Raw genomic sequence first — 25,217 nt, forward strand, 5'->3', positions numbered from 1 at the left:
GGATGATGCACGCAATGCCGTTGCGCCAAAATTCGTTTATCACGTGAGAACCATACATTTTTCCGGCGTAAAAAGTATCTGTCTGTTACTTTTTTTTTTTTTTTTTTTTCGTTGGGGGAATGCTTTTACGCATCCTCGGGGCCTGGGGAGGACCACCGAGGTATGTGGGACTCCCCGGGGCGGACGGAAGACGCACCCGGGACTACCCACTAAAACCCCAACGGTGTTCCTGCTCCTGAAGGTGGGACTACGGGAAATGCGTGATATACGACCGCAGCCCCACCGCCTCTGCCTCACCTGAGGCTCAACTCGTGGATACACCATTCCACATTACTCCGCGACGATGCACTGGAACACCTAGTGCATAATCATGCCTAATCCGCTGAACCGATTTTACTGAAATTTGGCATGGACATACCTTGAGGTCCCGGGCAAGTTTTTTTTTATTAAATAAGGGGGCAAACGAGCAAACGGGTCACCCGATGGTAAGCAACTGCCGTCGCCCATGGACACTCGCAACATCAGAAGAGCTGCGGGCGCGTTGTCGGCCTTTTAAGAAGGAATGCGCTCTCTTCTTCCCGGGGGTCCCCCGAAGGTCCCGGGACTCAAGGTATGCCAAATTTCAGTAAAATCGGTTCAGCGGTTTAGGCGTGATGAGGTAACAGACAGACAGACAGACTGACAGGTTTCAGTACCAGTCGGTCGCGGAATCTGAAAATAGAGGTCTTGCGACTTAAGCCGCTCGCTAATATCTTAGTGTCGCCGCACACGGGCCACACGCGACAGCCACAAACGCCGTTTTAAGCTAGTCTGGTCGTAAAGTGAATCGTTGTTGCGTGTGGCGGTCACCGGCGTCAAAAAATGTAGGAAAACTACAGGAAATATGCCGGTAGCTGCGTTTTGTGGTTGTGGCCGGTGGCCCGCGTGCGGGAGACCTAAAGTTCGTTTTCTGATCTTTGCCGCAATTTTCTAGCGACTGGTCTAGCGGCCCATGCCGCCGCTGCTTTATACTGGCGTAGAGCAACATGAAACCTAATATGCCTATGTCATAAAGTGACTTTTATTTGAATTTTTGTCGGTCGCGGTCGCTTGCCGCGGTTATCGGAACGGAACCCTTACATTTATTTTTAAACATAATCACCAGATGTAACCGTAATATTTTTGCGTTCTCGGAAACCCCAAATATATGAAACTTTGTAACAAGTTTCTTAACTTCATCTACATTTTATATTTACCTAGAATTGCCTTTTATTTTGGTACTCGATGTTTGAATACGAGCAGAGCCCCTAGCCAAGACGTTTTCTTTATCGTTTCTTTATAGAATCGCCGATAAAAATGTAAGAAAAATTTGACATTACACGAGTCAAACGTCAACTTAATAATATTATCGAACGCTTAGCTATCAATTCCATACAATTCGATCGGCGATTGTATAAAGTGGCGCTAAGATTATTTTTAACAAAAAATTAAAACCGACTTCCAAGGTAAAAAACAATAATAGCATCCTTATAATATGAACTAAAAAGTATTAAATAATTTTTCCTATCTAATAGTGCCTTTTTCCGAATTCGGCTCAAACTCTACTATTTCTGTACTCAATCTTCATCATTTTGAAGACGGTACCAGATAGCTGAATCTTTTTTTTTTTTTTAAATAAGGGGGCAAACGAGCAAACGGGTCACCTGATAGAAAGCAACTTCCATCGCCCATGGACACTCGCAGCATCAGAAGAGCTGCAAGTGCGTTGCCGACTTTTTAAGAGGGAATAGGGTAATAGGGGAGGGTAGGGAAGGGAATAGGGTAGGGGTTAGGGGATTGGGCCTCCGGTAAACTCACTCACTCGGCGAAACACAGCGCAAGCGCTGTTTCACGCCGGTTTTCTGTGAGAACGTGGTATTTATCCGGTCGAGCCGGCCCATTCGTGCCGAAGCATGGCTCTCCCACGTATAAAATATCTTCAGTTTGCCAGAATATTCGAAACTTTTGGAACTGGCACCGACTTCAAAATTATGAAGATTGAGTACAGAAATAGTAGAGTTTTATCCGAATATACCGAATAGAAGTAGTATACAAAAAAAAAAACTCCACAGCCGAACATATAACCTCCTCCTTTTTGGAAGTCAGTTAAAAACGTATTGGCTAAAGAGTTCTGTTCAAACTGGATAACACCGGATATTGACGAAATTTCAAATTAATTAAAATATCAAAAGCCGATATTTTAATTTAAAAAATCGGTCAAGTGCGAGTTGCGCGAGTGCAACGATACGGAGACGAAGGGTTCCGTACGATTATAGAACAAAAATTGTGTTTTATGTATGGGATTAATTATTTATTTTATTTTCATTTTTTTTTATTAATTATTAAAGTAAAAATACAATTAGGTAATTTGTGAACATTTCGGGTGCGTACGTGTTGCCATCATTGATATCGAGCAAAAAATGGCAAAAAAATCACGTTTATTGTATGGGAGCCCCTCATAAATATTTAATTTATTTTGTTTTTAGTATTTGTTGTTATAGCGGCAGCAAAAATACATAATGGTCTGTTTGTATCCTTTGTCACATAAACAAACCTTTATGTTATTTGGTAAATTACAAGCTAATTTAAGATCAACCTGAAATTGACATTTTTCTAAAAGATGTATGATAGTATTTAATGTAATCATTATTGTCACTAATGACCTTGGTTGTTGAAAAGCGTCTTAAAATAAATAAATAAAAAAAAAAAATGCATAATCTGTGAATAATATATTTTCAACTCTCTATCTATTACTGATTTTTTATAGAGGTCTTTTTGATTGATTATTCTGTGGTATAAAAGTTGACCAATCGTGTTATGATATGGGTAATAATAAAAAAAAAAAAATAGCTCCCAACACCGGTTTCGGTGACGGTGGCCGGTTTCAGTGAAACCAGGCCAGCTACGCAGGAGTAATTTTATAGTGCCCTAGTGTGTGCACAGCACATAAGAGCACTATCTATTCCTTTACTCTCATAACCCAGTGGGACGGACGACCGACACGACTGGCGAGAGATCAGGCGCAGGACCGACTTTTTACATGCCCATCCGACTCATGGATCATCTTACTTGTCAGACAATCAGGTGATCAGCCTACATTGTCCTAACCAAACTTGGAAATAACATGTTTCCAACGCGGGAATCGAACCCACGACCTCCGAGTCAAGAGCCTCGCTCTATACCACGAGACCACGGAGGCGTTATGATATGGGTAATTCAAAGACAAAGACATGATGAATACTGATAATTAACTTTAATTTCTTAGCCTTGGTCATTGCTGAGAAAAATCGATATCGCTAAAACAGCCAAATTATCAAGGCGTCGCCTTATATTCCGAGTATCGTTGTTAATATATTCGCTCCAACAATATTATGTCCTTAATTTGTATCTTTATAAGTGTGCACAATAAAGAATATTTCAATTATGTCTAAATATTCTTGTAACGAATGACTGCGATTAGTCGCATTCGTTTTATAAGGGCTATGAATCAGAAGGGCCTATTTACTTTGCGACATATGCGTTATTTAATTAGATTATCCTAAGATGAAGACGGCGCCAAGATACACACGGATGTAAAGTTTGGAAAACACTGGATTTATGATTATTGTGGGTATTAATATGCCATAAATATAATACGGGATGCTATAATATTATGGTTGGCATTCAAAATTAAGTCATTAAAAATTTTACCTTATTTTTTTACTTAATTATACAATTATTTGAATTGAATCTCATTGAATTTTTATTTCCTAAATCGATTAAAAACTTTTTTCCCTCTTTTTTCGTTATATCTTTTAACGATGATTTTTTCCAGGCTTTAAAGAACTTTGACATACAGATGGACAATAAAATCTTAATATGAGGTTCTTTTACTTTTGGGGTACGTAACCCTAAAACACACACAAAGTCGCAAGGAACTTTTATTTTTATAATATTTAGGGCCTGTTTCACCACTTTTACAGATCTCCCATACTTCATCTGTCAAGTTAAGTGGTGGATAGCCTATTTAGCACTTATCAAGAAGTTGTGAAACAATCCCTTAGCGTTTAAAGTTTGCTATTCAAAGTATCAGTACCTATACAACACTGTTAATTTTATTCTTACCGACAGACAGATAGTACATTCTTGTATCACTACGCAGTAATTATAGACATCCAGGAATACTTCTCTTTGTGCCCTTCTTGTACTTTGAAATATCTGCATGCTACAACAGTATATTTATATCTAACTAGTAGAAGTCACTAGCTTTTCCCTGCGACTTTGCTAGCTTGAAATAGCTAGTTCATGCCACATGAGCTGAAAATTTTGTTCTTTTTTTACACTTACAGATGAAGTATTTTTTTTAATTAAAAATCTTTGAATTTGGCTTTGTAGTATGTAATTCTATTTAACATTTCTTCCAGCGCGGGAATCAAACCCAATAACAATATGTAGTAATAATATGAATATCATTATTGACATTGCATAATTTCTTTTTATTAACTTTTCTAGTTGTTAAGCTAAGTTGTTAAGTTTTACCAAAATAATTATGTTGCATTGTGTTTTTAACCGACTTCCAAAAAACGAGGAGGTTATATATTCGGCTGTGGATATTTTTTTATTTTTTATTTTTGTATGTTCGACCACTACTCCGCCGTTTGTGAACCGATTTTCAAAATTTTTGTTTTGTTATATTAGGTTTCACTCCAATTTGGTCCCATTTTCACAAAAGTGGTGATCTGATGATGGGATCCATGAGTAATCGAGGGAACTCCTCAAAATGTATATGGAAACATATGGTGATTTTGGTTTTATGAGAAGCATCCTAAGCATATGCTACCAAAATTTTGCACCAAGGTATACTATGGTTCCGAAGACACTAAGAGAACTCCGGATTCCTTATAGATACAAGTTTGGGGGTTTAGGCGTTGTTTTAAGAACTGAAAGCATATGCTACTATGCAAATTACATTCATCATCATCATCATCATCATCACTACCATGTCAGAGTCACCAATGTCACAACTCACATGGTTGTATATTATGGATTCAATATACACACAACACCATAATTATATCATCAGTCATCACGTTATGTCCTTATTTAGTACATTTCTTTTTTTTTTATGAAATAAGGGGGCAAACGAGCATACGGGTCACCTGATGGAAAGCAACTTCCATCGCCCATGGACACTCGCAGCATCAGAAGAGCTGCATGTGCGTTGCCGGCCTTTTAAGAGGGAATAGGGTAATAGGGGAGGGTAGGGAAGGGAAGGGAATAGGGGAGGGTAGGAAAGGGAATAGGGTAGGGGATTGGGCCTCCGGTAAACCCACTCACTCAGTGAAACACAGCGCAAGCGCTGTTTCACGCCGGTTTTCTGTGAGAACGTGGTATTTATCCGGTCGAGCCGGCCCATTCATGCCGAAGCATGGCTCTCCCACGTATAAATTTCATAGCGATTTTAATTTAAAAAAATATACTTAATGTTGTTTCAAAATACATATTTCAAGTACCACAAAATTGAACATAAGTAACAAATTCAACCTTTACTCCAGAGCGTAAGGCACACATTTGACATTAAAAAATGTAAAATGTTATCGTCGCACACACAGATTTTAGAAGTAAGAGATATGTTATAGAGCATTTATACGTGGGAGAGCCATGCTTCGGTACGAATGGACCGGCTCGACCGGAGAAATACCACGTTCTCACAGAAAACCGGCGTGAAACAGCGCTTGCGCTGTGTTTCGCTGAGTGAGTGAGTTTACCGGAGGCCCAATTCCCTTTCCTATCCTCCCCTATTCCTTTCCATTCCCATCCCTACCATTCCCTATTACCCTATTCCCTCTTAAAAGGCCGGCAACGCACCTACAGCTCTTCTGATGCTGCGAGTGTCCATGGGCGACGGAAGTTGCTTTCCATCAGGTGACCCGTTTGCTCGTTTGCCCCCTTCTTTCATAAAAAAAAAAAAAAAAAAAAGAGCGTGTCACATGTCGCCAAATCCTGCCCATATGGGCACAAATTGTCAGTCGTATGTCAATCACTCCACGGCTTACACGTTTTCACTACGCCGTAAATTATGAACAAAATGCTTACTTGTGCTATAATTACCTACAAAAATTGCAGCGATACTGTGAATTTCAAAAATAGCGGGATCACCAATCACAGCCAACTGTAATTTATACGACTTTTTAATTTAAAACTCAATTATTCTTCACGAAAAATATTCTTGACGAAAAATGTTCCGTGAACTATCAAACTAAGGCACTAGTGATGTGGTGTGATGTAGATTTTGGTATCGATATTTTTATCGACATTTTTTATGCGGTTGCGTTATTATCTACACTAATATTATAAAGCTGAAGAGTTTGTTTGTTTGAACGTGCTAATCTCAGGAACTACTAGTCCGATTTGAAATTTTGAAGTATCCTTTCAGAGTTAGATAGCTCATAGCCAAGAAACAGAGGAAAATGTGGAAAAAACGGGGAAAAATTTTTGAAAGGGCTTAATCTCACGCACCATCCAGCAATTTTTATGTTGTTTGGCATAAATAAAAAGTAGACCACATGAAGGATCATAGGCTATTTTTGTGGGCTAATTTGTCTTTGAAATTCCTAACGGGGGTGAAGCCGCGCGGAAGGTCTAAATTTATTATAAATATGCAGAAGTTTTATTTTATAGTCGAAAGAAGTGGTGCTTTAATGCTTACTCATATAATAACTCACAATAATTAGTGCATCTTTGAAGAATGATTTGTATTACCTTCATCGCTTTTAGTCCTATTTCAGTTTTCCCAGAGACGCAAAATTCAAATAGAAATGTAAAAAAAAATCGGCCAAGTGCAAGTTGGTTTCGCGCACGAAAGGTTTCTTATCATAATAGAGCAAAATTAGGCAAATAATGTGTTTTTGTACGAATCCTTATTTATTTAGTTTATTTTAATTTTATTATTAGGTAATTGTTAAAGTATAAATACAATGGAGTATTTTGTACTTTTCAAGTGCCTACCTAGTACCTGTTGCCATTATTGATATCGAGCAAAAAATAGCAAAAAAATCACGTTTGTTGTGTGGGAGCCCCTTAAATATTTAATTTAATTTGTTTTAGTATCTGTTATTATATCGGTAACAGACATACACAATCTGTGAAAATTTCAGAAGTGTAGCGGTTATTGAGATATACAGCCGAGACAGACAATAAGACATCGAAGTCTTAGGAATAGGGTCCCTTTTTTCCTTCTTAAAGATATTCAAAAAATAATAAGCGGGGGATGTTACTACATCGCTATAGAAGCCAAAGCTGTAGCTAGTTTTTTGTCTGTTTGTCTGTCTGTCTGTATGTTTGTTCCAGCATCACACGAGAACTACTGATCCGTTTTGAATGCGGTTTTCGCAGATATATTTGACTTTTTCCAACGTAAAATCTGGTTATATAATATTATGAATGTTTGTTTATCTATTGCCTAGTTAGGATTTTGCCAAACAGCTGATTATTTTGCCGAATTGAGTTGGTCCCATAGTAAAAGTTTTTCGTAATCATGGATGATTTCAACCCCTTTCGGCCTTTAAGTTGTTTTTGTTAGACTGTAATATTAATTATTTATCACTTTCATTCTTTTAATAGTATTTAAATACCTACCAAAATACATCGATATCGTCGTAATAATAATTAATCGACACCGTAGATAGACCGGACATCACTAGACCGTGTACCGTTGACACTATGCTGACAATATAGTGTCATTGAAGTCGGCGACATAGGTTTCCATATAAACGGCGCTACATAACACTTCTCCTTATTTTCCTGTTCTGAGGTCGCACATGCTACAATAAGCTGACAGACTTTTCAACCTTAGAGCATTAAACCAGCCGGTTGGCGTTGCGTTCTTTGACTCATTCAATTATTGAATGCGCCAATACGAAAGTTGAATGAAAGAAGATTACGAAAATCGAAGATGAAAGTGCACAGTGTGGACATACGCAGCTAATCTACATCGTAATAGGAATAAGAAACACAATCGCAATTAGTATAAAAAATACTTCGTTGATACGGTTTATATTTACACGATTTTGATACATATACATATCGAATTTCTATGCAAGTTACCTATATTTATATAGTACAATTATTGCCTAGCGGCTAGCACATGTTTACTGTTTACTTCGATTTTTTTTAAATATATTGTTTAAAATTATCTACTTACCTGATATTTGTGAGCACGTGTGACTCTTAACAAATTGTACTAAGAATTAAGATACGTAGAATATTAAATATTACGTCGTCGACGCCAGTTCCAAAAGTTTTAAATTTTCTGTCAGAGAACTGAAGATTCAGCTATCTGGTACCGACTTCAAAATGATGATTGAGTACAGAAATAGTTGAGGCTTAGCCGAAATCGGAAAAAGGCACTATTAGATAAGAAAAATTATTTCATACTTTTTAGTTCATAATATTATAAGAATGTTATTATTGTTATGACCTTGGAAGTCGGTTTTAATTTTTTGTTAAAAATAATAATAATAATATTAATGTTAAGTGCATCATGCATGTCTCTAATTGATATGAATGCTGTAAAAGACGACGACCTCTGTGGCTCAGTTGGTGGGCTATTGTTAGCTCAAGCCGGGGGTCGCGGGTTCGAATCCCGCCGACGGAACAAAAAGTTTTCAAAGTTACTGGGTCATGGATGTGTATTAAATATGTGTATCATAATATATTAAAAATCTTAAATATATGTATAGTATAAAAGTATTAAATATAATTGCCTTGTCTGGTACCTGTAACACAAGTCCTTCGGGTTCCACGGGGCTAGACTGACGTGGTGTGAAGCGTCCATAGATATTATAAAAAAAGACCTAATTGTTAATTATTAATATAAGCTCGTATTCATATTGTTGATATGCCAAATAAATAAATAAAAACAAATAAAAGATAAATGAATAACTGACCAAAACTATTGCAACCTACAACCTACAAGTTGCAACTGAGTCACTCACTGCGGCTTTCCGAAACATTGCAGCAGAGAGCTATTTTAAGCTTCATTAGCTTAACACTACAATAAAATCGCCCCAAAAATGCGCCTTAACATGCTCGTAAATCCGACTCGCCTTAATAAACCGGACAGACAGACAAATGTACTCCATATATAAAGCAACAATTTAAATTCCACGGCACATCGAGGGAATTCCTGGCTATTTTTGGAGAATTAACGGCTAAGGTAAATAATGTTAAGTCCAGGATTCTTGCGTGTAATTTGTATGTAAATCCTCATATTTGTTTAGGGATTCCTGGGAAGGAATTAGATACATAGAGTAAGGATGCAGTGCACGAATATTAACGTTTAAGGGTATTATAGTGCTGACAGTGAAGTTAGAAAATATCAATGTTTGACGACCTCTGTGGCTCAGTGGGTGAGCGTACCAATGCTCTTTCTTTTTATTAGAAACCCGCCGACGCGGGCGGAACAAAAAGTTTTCGATGTTCCCAGGTCTTCTTAAATAATTCTTAAAAAATCTTAAATAATATATTATATTATGTATATTGTATAGTAAAAGTATTAAATATATTTCCGTTGTCTGGTACCTGTAACACAAGTCCATCAGGATTCAGGTACATAACACGGTCCACGGGGCCAGACTGAAGTGGTGTAAAGCGTCCATAGAAAAAAAAATGCACGGGGGGATGTGATGTGAGTCATGAATCGCTAAGCACCATGTGAAAACCTGTAAAATTAAAGGTGACGGACTGACTGATAATATAGTGATCTATCAACGCACAGCCCAAACCACTGGACGGATCGGGCTGTTTGGCATGCAGGTAGATGTTATGACGTAGGCATCGGCTAAGAAAGGATTTTGATCAATTCTACCCCAGAGGGGATAAAATAGAGGATGAAAATTTGTTTGAAACTTTGTTAATTTTAAACCGATCGGGCTGAGAAATTGATACCTTATTAATAATAATCATACTTCTTAAATCTTAACATATGATTATAAATAATTATTAATTAGGTGGGCAAAAGCTAGTCTTTATTAATTTTGAAAGGCCTTATAATAATATGTACTTAATCGGATCGCGATAGCTGTAAATGTGTATTTAGATTAAGTATTATGAATTAATGATTCATTAATTAAATGTTAAAACTGAACTGATGTATTATCACAGAATAGATAATAGTACAAGGTATTATGTCTTTTAGTACCTAATTAAAAGGCAATCGCATTATTTATTTAAGTATAAATACCACCTATTTATATCTAGCCATTTGGATAATAGCTCTCAAATAGCCAGTAATTAAACACAAATACTAATGGCCAAATTCATCATTAAGGTGACGCCGCGTTAAAGTAAAAAACCGTGTTGGATAATATTATGTTTTAGATTGCCGGCCGGGCCGGTCTCTCATGGAAAACAAGCAATGGAACAGCAAAAAATGGAGAGGGCGTAAGCGATAAAATGGTTTTTGTCGCGTAATTTAAAAACCATAAATACATTTCATATAAGCTATGGGCAAATTAAAGTGTATGCTTGAACCAATCTATGTACACATTTTGGAATCTTAAGAGGAGTCCACACCGCCCTTTTTTCCATACAAACGTTGTCCCCTGTTTCCTCCCTGGATAATTCTAGTAGAGTTATAATTTTTTTCCTGAATATCTACGGCCACTAATACAATGTCTCTATGTTTTCTTTTTTTTCATAATTTAATTATTTAATAAGATATGAACGTTCAAAAACCCAAAAAAATTGCCAGATTTTCCGCTGTGTTCAAACGTCCAGAAAACCGATTTGGCTAGATTATACAAAAAAAGCAAAACATAGGAACACAGCTCAAGCCTTTTTTTAATCTCTAATGAAAAAAGTACTTAAATCGGTTAAGTTTTGGAGAAGGAATCAGAGGACAACGAATCGTTGATTTTCTGGATTTTCTGCAGTTGTCTCTATCGCGTTCTGCGGTATAGTCTTAAGGTAAGGGAGACAGCTATAGATATTACACGTACTTTTTTTTCATTTCTCTAGCCCCTGGTGTATCCTCTTAAATCGCTCTCCTCTGTTGGCCAAATAGAAATCCCTTTTTTTACAGAAGTCTTTTTGATTGATTATTCTGTGTTATAAAAGTTGACCAATCGTGTCATGCTATGGGTAATTCAAAGACAAGGACATGATGAATACTGACAATGAACTTTAATTTCTTAGCTTTATTCATTGCTGAGAAAAATCGATATCGCTACAGCCAAATTTAATCAAGGCGTAGCCTTAAGAGGATACACCAGGGGCGAGAGAAATTGAAAATAAGTATTTGAAAATGTATTGCTGTCTCACCAATCTCAAGCCTCCCACCGCAGAGCGCAATAGAGACAACACGACAAAAGTTCTAATAAAAGAACAGAAAATCTTCGATTCGTTGTCCGCTGATTCCTTCTCCAAAACTTAACCGATTTAAGTACTTTTTTCATTAAGAATTAAAGCAAGGCTTGAGCTGTGTTCCTATGTTTTATTTTTTTTTGTATATTTTAGCCAGTTTTGTTTTCGGGATGTTTGAACACAGAGGAAAATCTGGCCATTTTTTCGGGTTTTACACGTTCTTATCTTTTTTAATAATAAAATTATGAAAAAAAAGAAAACATAGGGACATGCTAATAGTGGCCATAGATATTCAGGAAAAAAATCATAACTCTACCGGCATTATCCATGGAGGAAACAGGGGACAACGTTTGTATGGAAAAACGGCGGTGTGGACTCCTCTTAATACAATACATCAATCATGATCTACAATTATAGTACCTATGGATCCTGTAAAATGTATTACAAAAGTTATATTTTAAGAAATGAAGTTTTGTTAGTACACTACATTTGTATTTGAACGCCGAAAAGTTTAACATACTTATTATTAAATTTTAGAAGACCATAAAATAATATTTTACTCTTCTAGTTACAGTATCAAATAATTTAAAATAGATTATTAGAATACAGCTAAATAAAGAAGACATAATGAAATTAATAAACACACAACCGCGTTACTGCACCAAAAATGTGTAAAAAAATATATTTAGACGAACATAATATTTTTCTTTTGGGAAAGTGGTTAAAACACCTAAAAACATTCCAAACTCATTAAAAAACCTGCACCGATTTCGGCGTCACGTCGCGGTGCCGCATGGCGGTTATGTGTTTTGGCCTAAAAAGAAAATTTGCTGTCAAAATAGTTCCCCCGATTTACACCTCAGTAGAATTGGAAGGCCTAGACGGGGTCACCAATTAGTTCCGCTCGGGGTCCATTTTAAGAAATCCGAAAGGTCCGCACATTACGGGAATTACAAAGGTTTTTCTTTTCATCATCATTTACAATTAAGTATATCACTAAGAAAAGTGACAATTTTTGTAGTTAATTGTTATCTCTCTAATATTTGGAGTGAAATTGGTGCAAGCTATTAAATCCTGGAGATGTTGATCAGTAAGTCGAGACTGCAATATATTTCAACGAAGTTCATTTTCGAAAATGCTTGGTCCGCACACCATGGGTCGGCGGTCCGGATGCGGACTGCTATTTGGTGACACTGGAGTAGACCCTTTGCAGATAACAATATTATTGTTTTTAATATTTTAACTACGGCGCTGTCCGCAACTTCTTACCCGTCAAGTGTCAACACAACATAATAAAATTTAAACAATTTTCCCCGTGTTTCCCACATTTTCTGATTCTCTCTCTCTCTCTCTCTCTGAATAGCTTAAAGCCTTTGTCGTTAAAAGGACTAATCAACAAAAAAAATCATTTCGAATCAGAGTTCGTGAGATAAGCGCCTTCAAACAAACTCTTCAGCTTTATAATACGACCTCTGTAGCTCAGTGGTGAGCACGTTGAAAGCTCAAGCCGGGGGTCGCGGGTTTGAATCCCGCTGATGTAACAAAAAGTTTTCAATATTCCTGGGTCATGAATGTGTATTAAACATAATATTGTGTATCATGTAATAAAAATCTTAAATATAATATTATGTATGGCAACGATATGAACGTTCTAATTCTATGATGTATGGTATGAAAATATTAAATGTATTTCCGTTGTCTGGCACCCGTAACACAAGTCTTTCAGGTACTTACCACGGGGCCAGACTGACGTGGTGTGAAGCGTCCATAGACATTGTTATTATTATTATATTAGTATAGATAGAAGAATTTCACGACTTACGCCAAGGGATTCAAAAGCCATCTGCTTTATTATATATTGTTAAATATTTTTAACTTTCTCAGGAATTCATTTGTCTCCGCTATTGTACATGCGCGTGAGCATGTCCAAAATTAATTAGCGCAGACAGACGGACAGACAAAAAGTCCATTGTTCCCAATATAGAACATGTATTAATGAATTCTGAACTCCTGTTTCGATACTGAAGATTCTATTAGCTGATGCATGGAACTGAAAATTCCAAGGGCGAATTGAGACACAAAATACAAAATGTCAATATTTGTATGAAACTATAATAATATTTTGATTATTAAATATAGTAACGCTTGTAAAAAAGTGTAGTAAAATATTAAAACCAATTCAGTTAAGCCGTTTCTTAACCCAATCCTCAAGCGGCATCCGGCTGTCGCATAACAATTGACAATCTTTTGTGTCTGCGATTCCCACGATCAAGGTATTATAGATTAGCTTGCATCGAAACGGGACAAAACGCGACGAGACGTTAGGCGAAGACAAAATAATATTATGAAGACAAAATATGGCTCATTGTCTTTCACCGCGCTACGCAGCGCTGCGTTGAGCGTCTTATTTTAAAATGAGTCGCATTCACGTTTTTCTTCTGCGGGGAGTAATTTTTAACCCTTTAACGCATGTCGGACACAATATTATGTGTCTCCATGCCCTATAATAGCTAATTAATAATAATAATAATAAATTTATTCTTTATAATATGTATAATCGCCGATCAAAATGTATGGAATTGACTTATGCGTTCGATAATATCATGAAGTTGACGTTTGACTATGTAATGTCAATTCCATACATTTTGATCGGCGATTCTATAAGGCTATACTTAATGAGAAGGTTTTGGCAAAATGGTCAAATTCTTTTTATGACTTCACGCTTAATCAGTATTGCTATTTGCCACAATTCTGGTTAAACATAAATTTTTGTAAACAATACTTGTTTAATTATTTTTTAAGTCCTATGAAATAACAGCCTCATAATTTAAAGCCTAATCCAAGCGAACTTGGACCTTCATATAGTCTTTGTAAGTACTACTTACATATTGTTCTATTTCGCCGTGCCTTGCAATTATAAAGAGCTTAAAATTGCGCATTTTCCGACAACCTGAGCTTTACTAAATTTTCGCATTCAACCTGTGAAAAAGCCAATGAAATTTCATTTGACATTTACGAGCTAAGCTAATAGTGAAAATGCAGAGGAAATTCTACTTTATTAGCGCTGTGCACGGTTTAAATCGCGTTGGAGGATTTCGGCTACGATCTATACGGGGCCGCTAGCCAACGATTACCACGATCTGAACATAGCAGTGTTTGTCTCTTTGACTAAGTGAGGACATAGAGTAATAAATTACAGAAGTTATTTTTTTTTTAGGTTGGCAACGTCTTAGCCCGGCCGCACATTGTCCGAATTCTGATCAGAAACAGTTGAATTTCGCCGGACCGCCACCCCGCACACTATCCGAAATATCCTTCCGGCGAGTTCGAGCTCACTCGGCTCAGTATAAAATGTAAGAGACAGCGCGGACGTTCAACTGTTTCGTATCAGAAATTTCGGACAATGTGCGGCCGGGCTTAAAAGAACACTTGAGTAAGTTTTAGCCCGGGCGCGCACTAGCGGCCAAGCCGCGGCGGCCATCGAGATAGATACCTTTGTATGAAACCGCCATAGACGACGCGCACCTGGCCGCAACGCGACCTGCGGCCACACCATACTTTCGATGGCCGCCGCGGCCTGGCCGTTGCGGCCTGGCCGCTAGTGCGCGCCCGGGGTTATAGTTTGGCCACACGCTTAAATGAAACTTAAATGACATTGTCACGCTTAACAAGATGGCGTTAGTTTTGGAAACGCGCCAATATTATTTGTCAAAACAAATATTCGAAACAGTCAACTTAATGCAAAACAATCCAAGGTCAGTCAACTCAATCTTGATAAAACGTTAACCTTTCACACAAATCACAATTCAGTACCAAAGTGAATAAATATTGGAGTTGAAAATTCAATGGATTTAAGCAAAATATTTTTATGGTAAGTAATTTTTTAAAATTATATTCTTTGAGTTATTCAAGACTCTCGCAATTTATCATCAAAAATAAAAGCATATTTTGCTTTTATTAATGTTACCCTATGTTTTTACTTACTGTTATAGCAGACGATTAATATTGTATAAAGTATACAGCGTGTAACAAAAATAAGTGATAATACTTTAGGGTGTGTACGTGTTCCTTGTAGAGAGTTCACCTTGAAAGTAGCAGCTCTGATAGACGAAATTTTTTTTCACTTTTGTATGGGCAAGGGCCCGAGCGTCACGAGTTTCACCATACAAAAGTGAAAAAATTTTTTGGTATTTCAGCGCTGTTACTTTCACAGTGAACTCTCTACAAGGAACACGTACACACCCTAAAGTATTATCACTTATTTTTGTTACACCCTGTATAAATGTAAAAGAAAGAAATGTAAGTGTCTGAATAAAGGCTTATTTTATTTTATTTATTTTATTTTATAGCAGACGGTATTCGTCTCTATTTTCCATCCATATTACGTATTTTCAATCAGGTCATTTGTCCTGACGCCTAAAGTGAGTTTAACAGTTTTTAGGTCCATCCCCAAAAATTACGCGTTTTTCCTTTCATGTGTGTCAACGCCCGCGCCCGGATCTGGTCCACATAAATTAAGTTGTCCGCAGTTTATCCATACTAATATTATAAATGCGAAAGTATCTCTGTCTGTCTGTCTGTCTGTCTCGCTTTCACGCCAAAACTACTGAACCGATTGCAATGAAATTTTGTACACAGTTATTCTAGAGTCTGAGAAAGGACATAGGCTACATTTTGATGTGGGAAAATATCTTATTTCCATGAAAATATCGATGAAAATTAATTCGCATTGCGCGTGGCCAGCGCTCATCCCGGGGGTCCTGGGTTCGAGTCCCGCAGGCGGAACAAAAAGTTTTCAATGTTCCTGGGTCTTGGATGTGTATTAAAATAATATTTCAAAAATCTTAAATATATTTTATGTATAATATTAAGTATAAAAAATCCAGAAATATATCGATGCAATGAACATTTTAGTTCTAATACGATTCAACAGATGGCGTTTTATTTTTTACTTTATTGTAACATAGAACTAATCATACTTATTAGTTATTATGTTTTTGTTTATAGTTTTTAATACGTTAGAATATTATGTTTAATAATATAATCACTTGGTATAATAATAATCAATCTATCTTATCTTATAGAACTCCTATTGCATTTCTAATATATGTGACAAGTTGACAACAAAAGGCGCTCTAAAATAAAGGAGTTCGAGTGTACCGTGTTGGCCTATATTCCATCCAGAAAATATATCAATGCAATCAACATTTTAATTCTAATATATGAAAACAGATGGCGTTTTATTTTTTACTTTAACATGTAACAGAACTAATCATACCTACTTTACTATATAATATTGTTTTTATTCATAACTAGCTGTTGCCCGCGACTTCGTCCGCGTGGACTTTAGTTTATAGCGCGCGGTGTCAACAAAATTTGTGTCAAATTTAAAAACTTTTTAAGAACCTGGTAAGTGGTACCCCTCTTAGGGCCGCGCTACACCGGAATGGCAGCGCTGAAAGTGCTCGCCTCGCCGCTGCCATTCCGGTATAGCGCGGCCCTTAATTAATCAAAATACCCAAAAACAGCTGTGCAGTGTGTACATAATCTATACTAATATTATAAATGCGAAAGTATCTCTGTCTGTATGTCTGTCTGTCAGTCTCGCTTTCACGCCAAACGCCAAAAGTATCTCTATCTGTCTGTCTGTCTGTCAGTCTCGCTTGCACGCCAAACACCAAAACTACTTGTAATGAAATTTTGTATACAGATAGTCTAAAGCCTGAGAAAGGACATAGGCTACTTTTTTACTGGAAAAAAGGGATGTAAGGGCGTGAAAATGCGTAAATTTGTTCAAATTAAGTTAGTTCCAATAATTTATAATAGATGGCGCCGTGCGTCTTCTACATCGCGCTGACGCTTGCTCAAAAGTCTTTCTATAAGACGTGGTATCACCTTACATTTAAGTTTCGATTTTTTTCGATTGTTATATCTATTCTACGGTATTAAATAACTCAGTACTTTATCTGTGCAGTGACGTAACCTTAAATCTATCAATGATAAATAGTTTATGGGTAAAGTTGTGTAATTGGAGAGCTAAATAAGCTTTAAAATTTGGCATAAAATATAAAGTTTAATATAAAAAAAGAAATACTTATTGTGTGCACACTGCACAGCTGTATTGATTTAAGGGGTACCAGGGTTTTTTTATAAAAGCTTTTGACACCAATTTTGTTGACATCGCGCACTATAAACTGAAGTCCACGCGGACGAAGTCGCGGGCAACAGCTAGTCATTTCATAAATGTTATTCCTGTCATGCGGGCAACGCTCGCGCGGCCAGCACCATGCTATCACCCGCATGCGGACTATCCTCGCGCGGATAACACGCATGAATAGCTCGCTAAAAGTTGATTTTCAAAAAGTTTTCTCAAATCCGCTTTCACTTGTACTTTCAACAAGAAGTTTCGTATTTTCAACAAGAAAAATAATTACGAGTATTTTACAAGTGCAGGGCATTTTCGTCTAAAATTACACGCAACATCGCATAAATAGGGACCAATTTCGTGTGTTAATTAGTTTTGTAAGCAGGTAAATATGATATAATTCATCAATGTCCACACAGTTTGGTCGTGATGGATCGCCCGAGTTTATCCCCAAATGTATATTTTTCATGTTTGCTGTGTTGTTGAAAATATATTTGTCGCAAACAATAAACTTTGTTTGGTTACAAACAATACGATTTTTTTAACCGACTTCTGAAAGGAGGTTATCAATTGGACCCGTAGGTATATGTATGTTATATTTCTAGAACTGCCCAGTTTTAGTACAAACGTTTGTCTATATCAGCTTAAGAACAAAATATAATATTATGCCAAATTTCAAAAGTGTATGGGTGTAGGTATATTTTTATGTTTTGTGTTCGCAATTCGCATATTTCCGCAACTATAAGTCCGATTTAAGTAATTAAAAAAATCGTTTGTTAATATGACGTTGACGTTCGACTCTTATGTCAATTCCATACATTTTGATCGGCGATTCTATAAAGAAGCGATACAGAATAGATCTTGACTTACCCCCCTGTAGTTTTTTAAATAGGGAATTTTGAAATAGTTTTTTTATATTATTATTATTATTAGTTATTAGTTATTACCACAGTACGCTTGCGTTAAGAAGAGAATTATCAGAGACCAGAGTATAGGCCGCGTTTTTAATGATTTTTACTTACTGTATATTATCCCACTTATTTACATTGCAACATTTAATTTAAAATTGGTAGCACTCAACCATTAATTTTTTAAGTCTAAGGGTGGGTTGCACCAGAGGCGTAGTTATAGTTAAGGCTAAGGTTATCGTCAAATTGGACGCCATGTCCATTATAGACTTTTACTAGGGATTAGTTAATTTGACATTTTGTTATGGTTAAAGTTAAAGTTATACTTAGTTAAAGTTGGTGCAACCCACCCTAATAAATTAGATCTAGACAGACTGCAATATTTTCATATTCATGCTACAGACAAGGTCAAAAGTCAGTTTTTTTAAATATATGTAATACATACCCTAAGCCAGCTTAGCTGCGCTAAATTTAAAAAAATATACACAAATTACAAACGAAACGGCTGTAAAGAAAAATATTAGAAAACAAAGGTTGGAACTCTCTTGTTTCACAAAGAAAAACTTTAATAACACCTGCTTTGCCGAGAACACCTGAATTATTATGATTAATGAGAATGTGCGATTGTGTTTCGTATGTTTTTAACTTTAAATAAAAGATTTACAATTTATTTTATACTGCATTCATTTATCGCACGGAAACTGAAACTCGCATATAACCATTCTGATCTCCTTTTTAACCGACTTCCAAAAAGGAGGTTATATGTTTCGTCTCCCAAAATACTTTCAATATACATACAAAAACACCGTACATTTTTCCGGGGTAAAAAGTTTACTATGTCCTTTTTCCAGGACTCAAAGTATCTTCGTACCAAATTACAGCAAAATGTAAATGTTATAATAATTGTTTTATGCGGGTGTGTCGTATGCTACTAGCTTGTTTTAACCGAATTCCAAAAAGGAGGAGGTTATATGTTCGGATGTTGATATTTTTTTGAAGTGAAAACTTCTTTAGCGGCGTTGAGCACTTTTGTGGGATGGGTAAAAACTGTGAAACTCGCGTCAGATTCTCGTGCTGATCGAAAAACCGTAAGACGGTTGGAGAGTAGTGTTGTAACATCGATTAATCGAACAATCAACAATGTAAAATCGATTAATCGAACAATCGATTGTTTTTTTTTTATTGTCGATATTTTTTAATCGATTGTAAGGGTTTCGATTAATTAAAAAAATCGATTTTTTAAAAATCGGTTTTCATAAAAAGTGGGTTAAAAAAATTTGTAAGGGTTTCGATTAATTGAAAAAATCGATTTTTAAAAAATCGATTTTCATATGAAATGGGTTAAAAAAAATTGTAAGGGTTTCGATTAATTAAAAAAATCAATTTTCATGAAAATTGATTTTTTCATTTTTTTCATGAAAATCGATTGTAGTAGTAGATTTCGATTCGAAAATGGGTTAAAAAAAATTATGCACAACGTTAATAATCAAGTTTTCACTTCTGCCGGCACTCCCGGAGTGCAACCCGTTTTTTTTTTATGTAATGTTGTTGCTACATAGTCTTTATACATACTTACGAGTACTTATTATTATATATTTTTTTATATATTGTAGTGGTATCAAAATTTTGTAAAATTGTTAGTTTTTAATGTGTATTGTCTTTACGCATGGATAAATTATTATTATTATTAGTAAAACCAGTTCAGTGGTTTGGGCCTGAAGGGGTAACAGACAGACACACTGTCGCATTTATAATATTAGAAACATGGATGTTAGAAGTACCTATTTGTGGAAATATCTCAAAATATTTTTTGTTCCACCACAGATGTAGTATGCAATGGGGTGTAGGAAGCCATTTCGCCAGCCCGACGAAAATGTGTGCGAGGAAATTGGACGAAAAAATGAGTTTCCCGATTTCATAAAACTATGTTTTGTTACAAATTACATAGAAAGGTTGGATCACAGTGATAATGTAATAGCTTTCAATCCAGCAATCCAATGTAATGGATTAATGTTTAACGGGTAAGTATGCAATTCAGTACATTCTAGTGTATTCCAATGTATTTCAGTGTATTTCAGTGCATTCAAGTGTTAGTTTACATTACTGGATTGGTAACCGACCACAAATTTTACATTTGTCATCACAATAAAAAAGCGATTAACAAACGAGTACAAAAACACAAGTTAAAATTTTACATTTGTTATCGCAATAAAAAAGCGATTAACAAACAAGAACAAAAACACAATTTTACATTTGTCATCACAATAAAAAAGCGATTAACAAACGAGTACAAAAACACAATTTTACATTTGTCATCACAATAAAAAAGCGATTTACAAACGAGTACAAAAACACAATTTTACATTTGTCATCACAATAAAAAAGCGATTAACAAACGAGTACAAAAACACAATTTTACATTTGTCATCACAATAAAAAAGCGATTAACAAACGAGTACAAAAACACAATTTTACATTTGTCATCACAATAAAAAAGCGATTAACAAACGAGTACAAAAACACAATTTTACATTTGTCATCACAATAAAAAAGCGATTAACAAACGAGTACAAAAACACAATTTTACATTTGTCATCACAATAAAAAAGCGATTTACAAACGAGTACAAAAACACAATTTTACATTTGTCATCACAATAAAAAAGCGATTAACAAACGAGTACAAAAACACAATTTTACATTTGTCATCACAATAAAAAAGCGATTAACAAACGAGTACAAAAACACAATTTTACATTTGTCATCACAATAAAAAAGCGATTAACAAACGAGTACAAAAACACAATTTTACATTTGTCATCACAATAAAAAAGCGATTAACAAACGAGTACAAAAACACAATTTTACATTTGTCATCACAATAACAAAGCGATTAACAAACGAGTACAAAAACACAATTCTAATCGCTTTATATAAAAACATAAAACATAGGTTAAATTTTCTGGTAAATACAAGTATAGCAATATTTTACAAGTAGCAATTTTCTTACAACACAGCGATGTGGGTTATAATTGGCTGAACATATAAAGTATGTTTGAACGTTTTCTTCCGATTAAGGCATTATTTTTTACGACGCACCGATATAAATCTGTTCACTTGGAAACATTTTTTATAAGCCATTCCATTTATTTTATGTCTTCGTCAAATAACAGAATTCAGAAGATAAATAAGTATCAAAAATCTTGAAATGGTTAATGGCATCAGTTAGGTAGATAATATGTCAATAGATTCAGCAAATAGTCAGTTCATTATTTAAGGTCATGTAGTACAATATTCTCAATTTACAATTGAGCAAATTGTACTAACTAGAGATCGCCCAATGGTCGAAATTCGACCTTAGTTTCAACGACATTAGGACGTAACCTATATTTTGTAAAAAAATATTGAATTTATCGTTTTTAACTCTTGTCTCTGGGACTCAGCTGATCTCAGACTGGCTGTGTAAGCATTGTCTAATAGTATCTAAGATTCAATAAAAAAAATTATAATCCATTTTCAATTTGTCACCTTGTTGTCAATAGACTTCAACCATAAATAAAAGAGTATAATTCGTATGTATAGGCTTGTCACTCAAAAATCTGTCATTTTTCCTAGGGTGTTTGTGTTGTAGTGTGTGTAATGTTTTATTTGTAAAAAAATGTATGATATCACATAAAACAAGCTAGAGCCGATAAGGAAATACATTTTTTAGAAGTGCAATGTTTCTTTGTGCATTGTTTATGTGCTTTATATTTGAGGTAAATTTTTACACGAAAGGTAACAAATCTAACCTTGTATCAAAGATCGGGAGATCTAACCCCAATTTTTAATTTATTTTTCATACATTTTTTTTGAGTGCTATTTAAACGGTTAGCAAAGTATTGAAATATTTTTGAGCAGAAATATGTAATTGGTAAGATAAAATTGATAGTTGGACAGCAACTTGTGTTCAGCAAATATTTATAAATCAGTCTGCAATATATATCATTCTGAGCAGCAGTAAATTTTTGACAGCTGAGTATTTATCAAAGCTGCAATGAGTGGCCTATATTTAATTAAATTTTGGTAAGCACTCAGAGAATAAGCAAAAAATTCTGGATTTATTTTTTTTGTTTTGGCAGGGGGCTGCGCCCCCCGTGCCCCCCTTTTGTTTTATAACGGTCGCCGGCTGCTACCGCAGCACGCCCGCTTCGCTCGCTCGGCTCCCTCTGTGTTGTGGTCTAAGTTGTAACCTAACCTAACCTAACTACTTTTGGACTTTCTAGATTGTGTTTGTTTTTGTTTGGCGGGGGGCTGCGCCCCCCGAGCCCCCTATCCGGCTGGCTGCACCCTCCCGTCCCCCCGCTTCGGTATCCGTGGTAAGTAGGCCTTCTGTTAAGTCTTTATTAATTAATAAAATAAATAAATTAATAATGAAATTAAATAAAATACTGAAATGCTTTCTCTGCTGACCGAATGTATAATCTTGCCGACCAAGTAATTATTCTGCCGAGTGACTGTTTATTTTGCAGATACATAATATAACTCGCTACCAGTTATGTGTTTAAATTGTCATGGTTATTTACAGAACACGAATTGCAGCCTGATTTTAATTATTGGTAACAAAATCTTTGTATGCTGACAAACCAAATTTTTAAATGGCATACGCAATTAATTACTTCTCTTTTTTTTAAATAAGGGGGCAAACGAGCAAACGGGTCGTGATGTTAAGCAACTACCGTCGCCCATGGACACTCGCAACATCAGAAGAGCTGCAGGCGTATTGCCGGCCTTTTAAGAGGGAATAAGCTCTCTTCTTGAAGGTTTGCAGGTTGTATAGGCCCGAAAATACTGTTAAAAAACAACACAAAAGCCTCAAACGTACACCAAACAGCCAATGTCTGCCAGGGTTAGCAACTGCTTCTTAAATATCATGAATGACACTATTAGTTACCTTGTTTGACATGAATTTGAGACGATACCATCATCTTTCCATTTCAGATACAATGTATCAAACAAGTTGCCAAACTTGTAGTATTACCTCCAGTAGTTATGGGATACGATGACATAGATGATCATGAATTCATCATAAGTGATGAAGAAAATACTCCAGATGAAATAAAACGACCTGTAATTACTAACATTTTTGATAAAGAAGTAAAAAACAACGCCCGTCCCGTCACACAAACCACAACAAGCAATGTATTGCCTACAACATTATCGCCTTACAAGAATCACGAAAAATATAAAACATCACCTGATAAAGATACTAAAATGTCACCACCAGATTCATCGGCCGATAGCGATAGTAATGATGAATCAACATTACCTGCAATAAAAAAGAGAGAAGAGTTAGACAAATCATCTCATGAACAAGATGTTACGTCACAAAAAGATCTTCATGTTGACAGTGAAGAAACTCAAAAAAGGGATGGTATTAAAAGTGATGATATAGCTAATTCTGAATTGTTATCTTCAACATTACCTGCAACAAAAAAGAAAGAAGAGTTAGACAAATCATCTCATAAACAAGATGTTACGTCACAAAAAGAGCTTCATGTTGACAGTGAAGAAACACAAAAAATAGATGGTATTAAAAGTGATGATGTTATGGCTAATTCTGAATTGATATCTTCAACATCGCCTATAGCAAAAGAGAATAAAAAGGTACATGAACAGGGTGTAACGTCGCAAGAACAGGTTCATGTTGACAAAGAAGGGTCGATACTAGAAGATACAAAGAAAGAAGATAAAGTTCAAAAGGAAGATCCAGATGATGATGAAGATCACAAAAAGGCACTTCATAGCGGTGTGTCAACAGAATCTGAAAAACTTGTTCCTGTTGCAAGAAATTATTTAGTAAACGGTTTCATATGATTTTATATTTCTTAGAGATCTTTATATAATATTTATGAACGTACGCGACGAAGATTTTCCTATAAGTCAAAAGTTATTCTAAATATTTTTAGCATTGACAGAACAGAAGAATAGTTTAAAGCATAAACCTATAATACGACAGTATATATTAAGTCTATGGTTTAAAGACGAATAAATCTGTGACATCCTTCAAATAAACTCTACCCGACCCTGCGAGTTACGGTAATTTTACTGTTTCACTCTGAGAATATTCACTTTGAGAATCTGTCAAAAAAATTGTGAATAGCCTATTCGGCACTTTATAAGAAAGTGGTGAAACAGGCCCTTAGAGTATTGTTTAAAATAGAAAATAATAATGTCAATGTAATTTGGCTAATCCTAGGTGGCAGCGTAACTCAACACTTCCGAATACTTTGAAGTGCGTTCAAGCAGGAAAGGGGATTCCCCTAACCATAATATTTCTGCGGGAAGTCCCCATACAATTATTAATTACAGTAGATGCAGTGTAAATTAAGGGGTATTCAATTATAATTGAGTAGTGTAAATTTGATAAATTTTGAAAGAAACTAATTAAATGCTAAGCCATTTTGGATTTAGATACTACGAGAGCAACTAGCAACACCAAAATAATGTTTATCTCATGCCCGGTTTTACATAATGTTTGATCGACGTTTATCGAATGTTTAAAACGTCCGTGGCCCTACTTTACCCTTTAGACTTTTGGTTCGCACTCTTAGAGGGTGCAGGTTCGAACCCGGATAGAGACGTGTAGGTGTACCTATGAGACATTTTCTGATCTCAATTGCATAATATATTATATGATCGCTGTTAAGCATTAGTATCCTAACCCACAATTTTTTTTGTTGTTAAATTTTGAATGCAGTCTTGTTCTAAATCATCTACAGAACATAACTGCATTCATAACTCAATACGTAATTTTTGTGTGGG

The 25,217-nt window shown here is 35.6% G+C and overlaps 1 protein-coding gene and 1 long non-coding RNA gene across 2 annotated transcripts; both read left to right on the forward strand.

The window, feature by feature from the left end:
* The first annotated feature begins 753 nt into the window (after positions 1 to 753).
* On the forward strand, positions 754 to 20,608 carry LOC121737190. Its single transcript, XR_006037107.1, has 3 exons — positions 754 to 944; positions 7,567 to 7,574; positions 20,598 to 20,608. It is a non-coding gene; the product is annotated as an uncharacterized LOC121737190 (long non-coding RNA).
* Positions 20,609 to 22,751: 2,143 nt separating this feature from the next.
* Positions 22,752 to 24,374, forward strand: LOC121737201. The gene is made up of 2 exons (XM_042128800.1): positions 22,752 to 22,771; positions 23,394 to 24,374. The coding sequence occupies exon 2, from the start codon at positions 23,445 to 23,447 to the stop codon at positions 24,267 to 24,269; it is 825 nt and encodes a 274-aa protein (XP_041984734.1). The 5' UTR covers positions 22,752 to 22,771; positions 23,394 to 23,444; the 3' UTR covers positions 24,270 to 24,374.
* The last annotated feature ends 843 nt before the right edge of the window (positions 24,375 to 25,217 follow it).

This window comes from Aricia agestis, chromosome 20 (assembly GCF_905147365.1).
Source record: "Aricia agestis chromosome 20, ilAriAges1.1, whole genome shotgun sequence".
Lineage (NCBI taxonomy): Eukaryota > Metazoa > Arthropoda > Insecta > Lepidoptera > Lycaenidae > Aricia > Aricia agestis.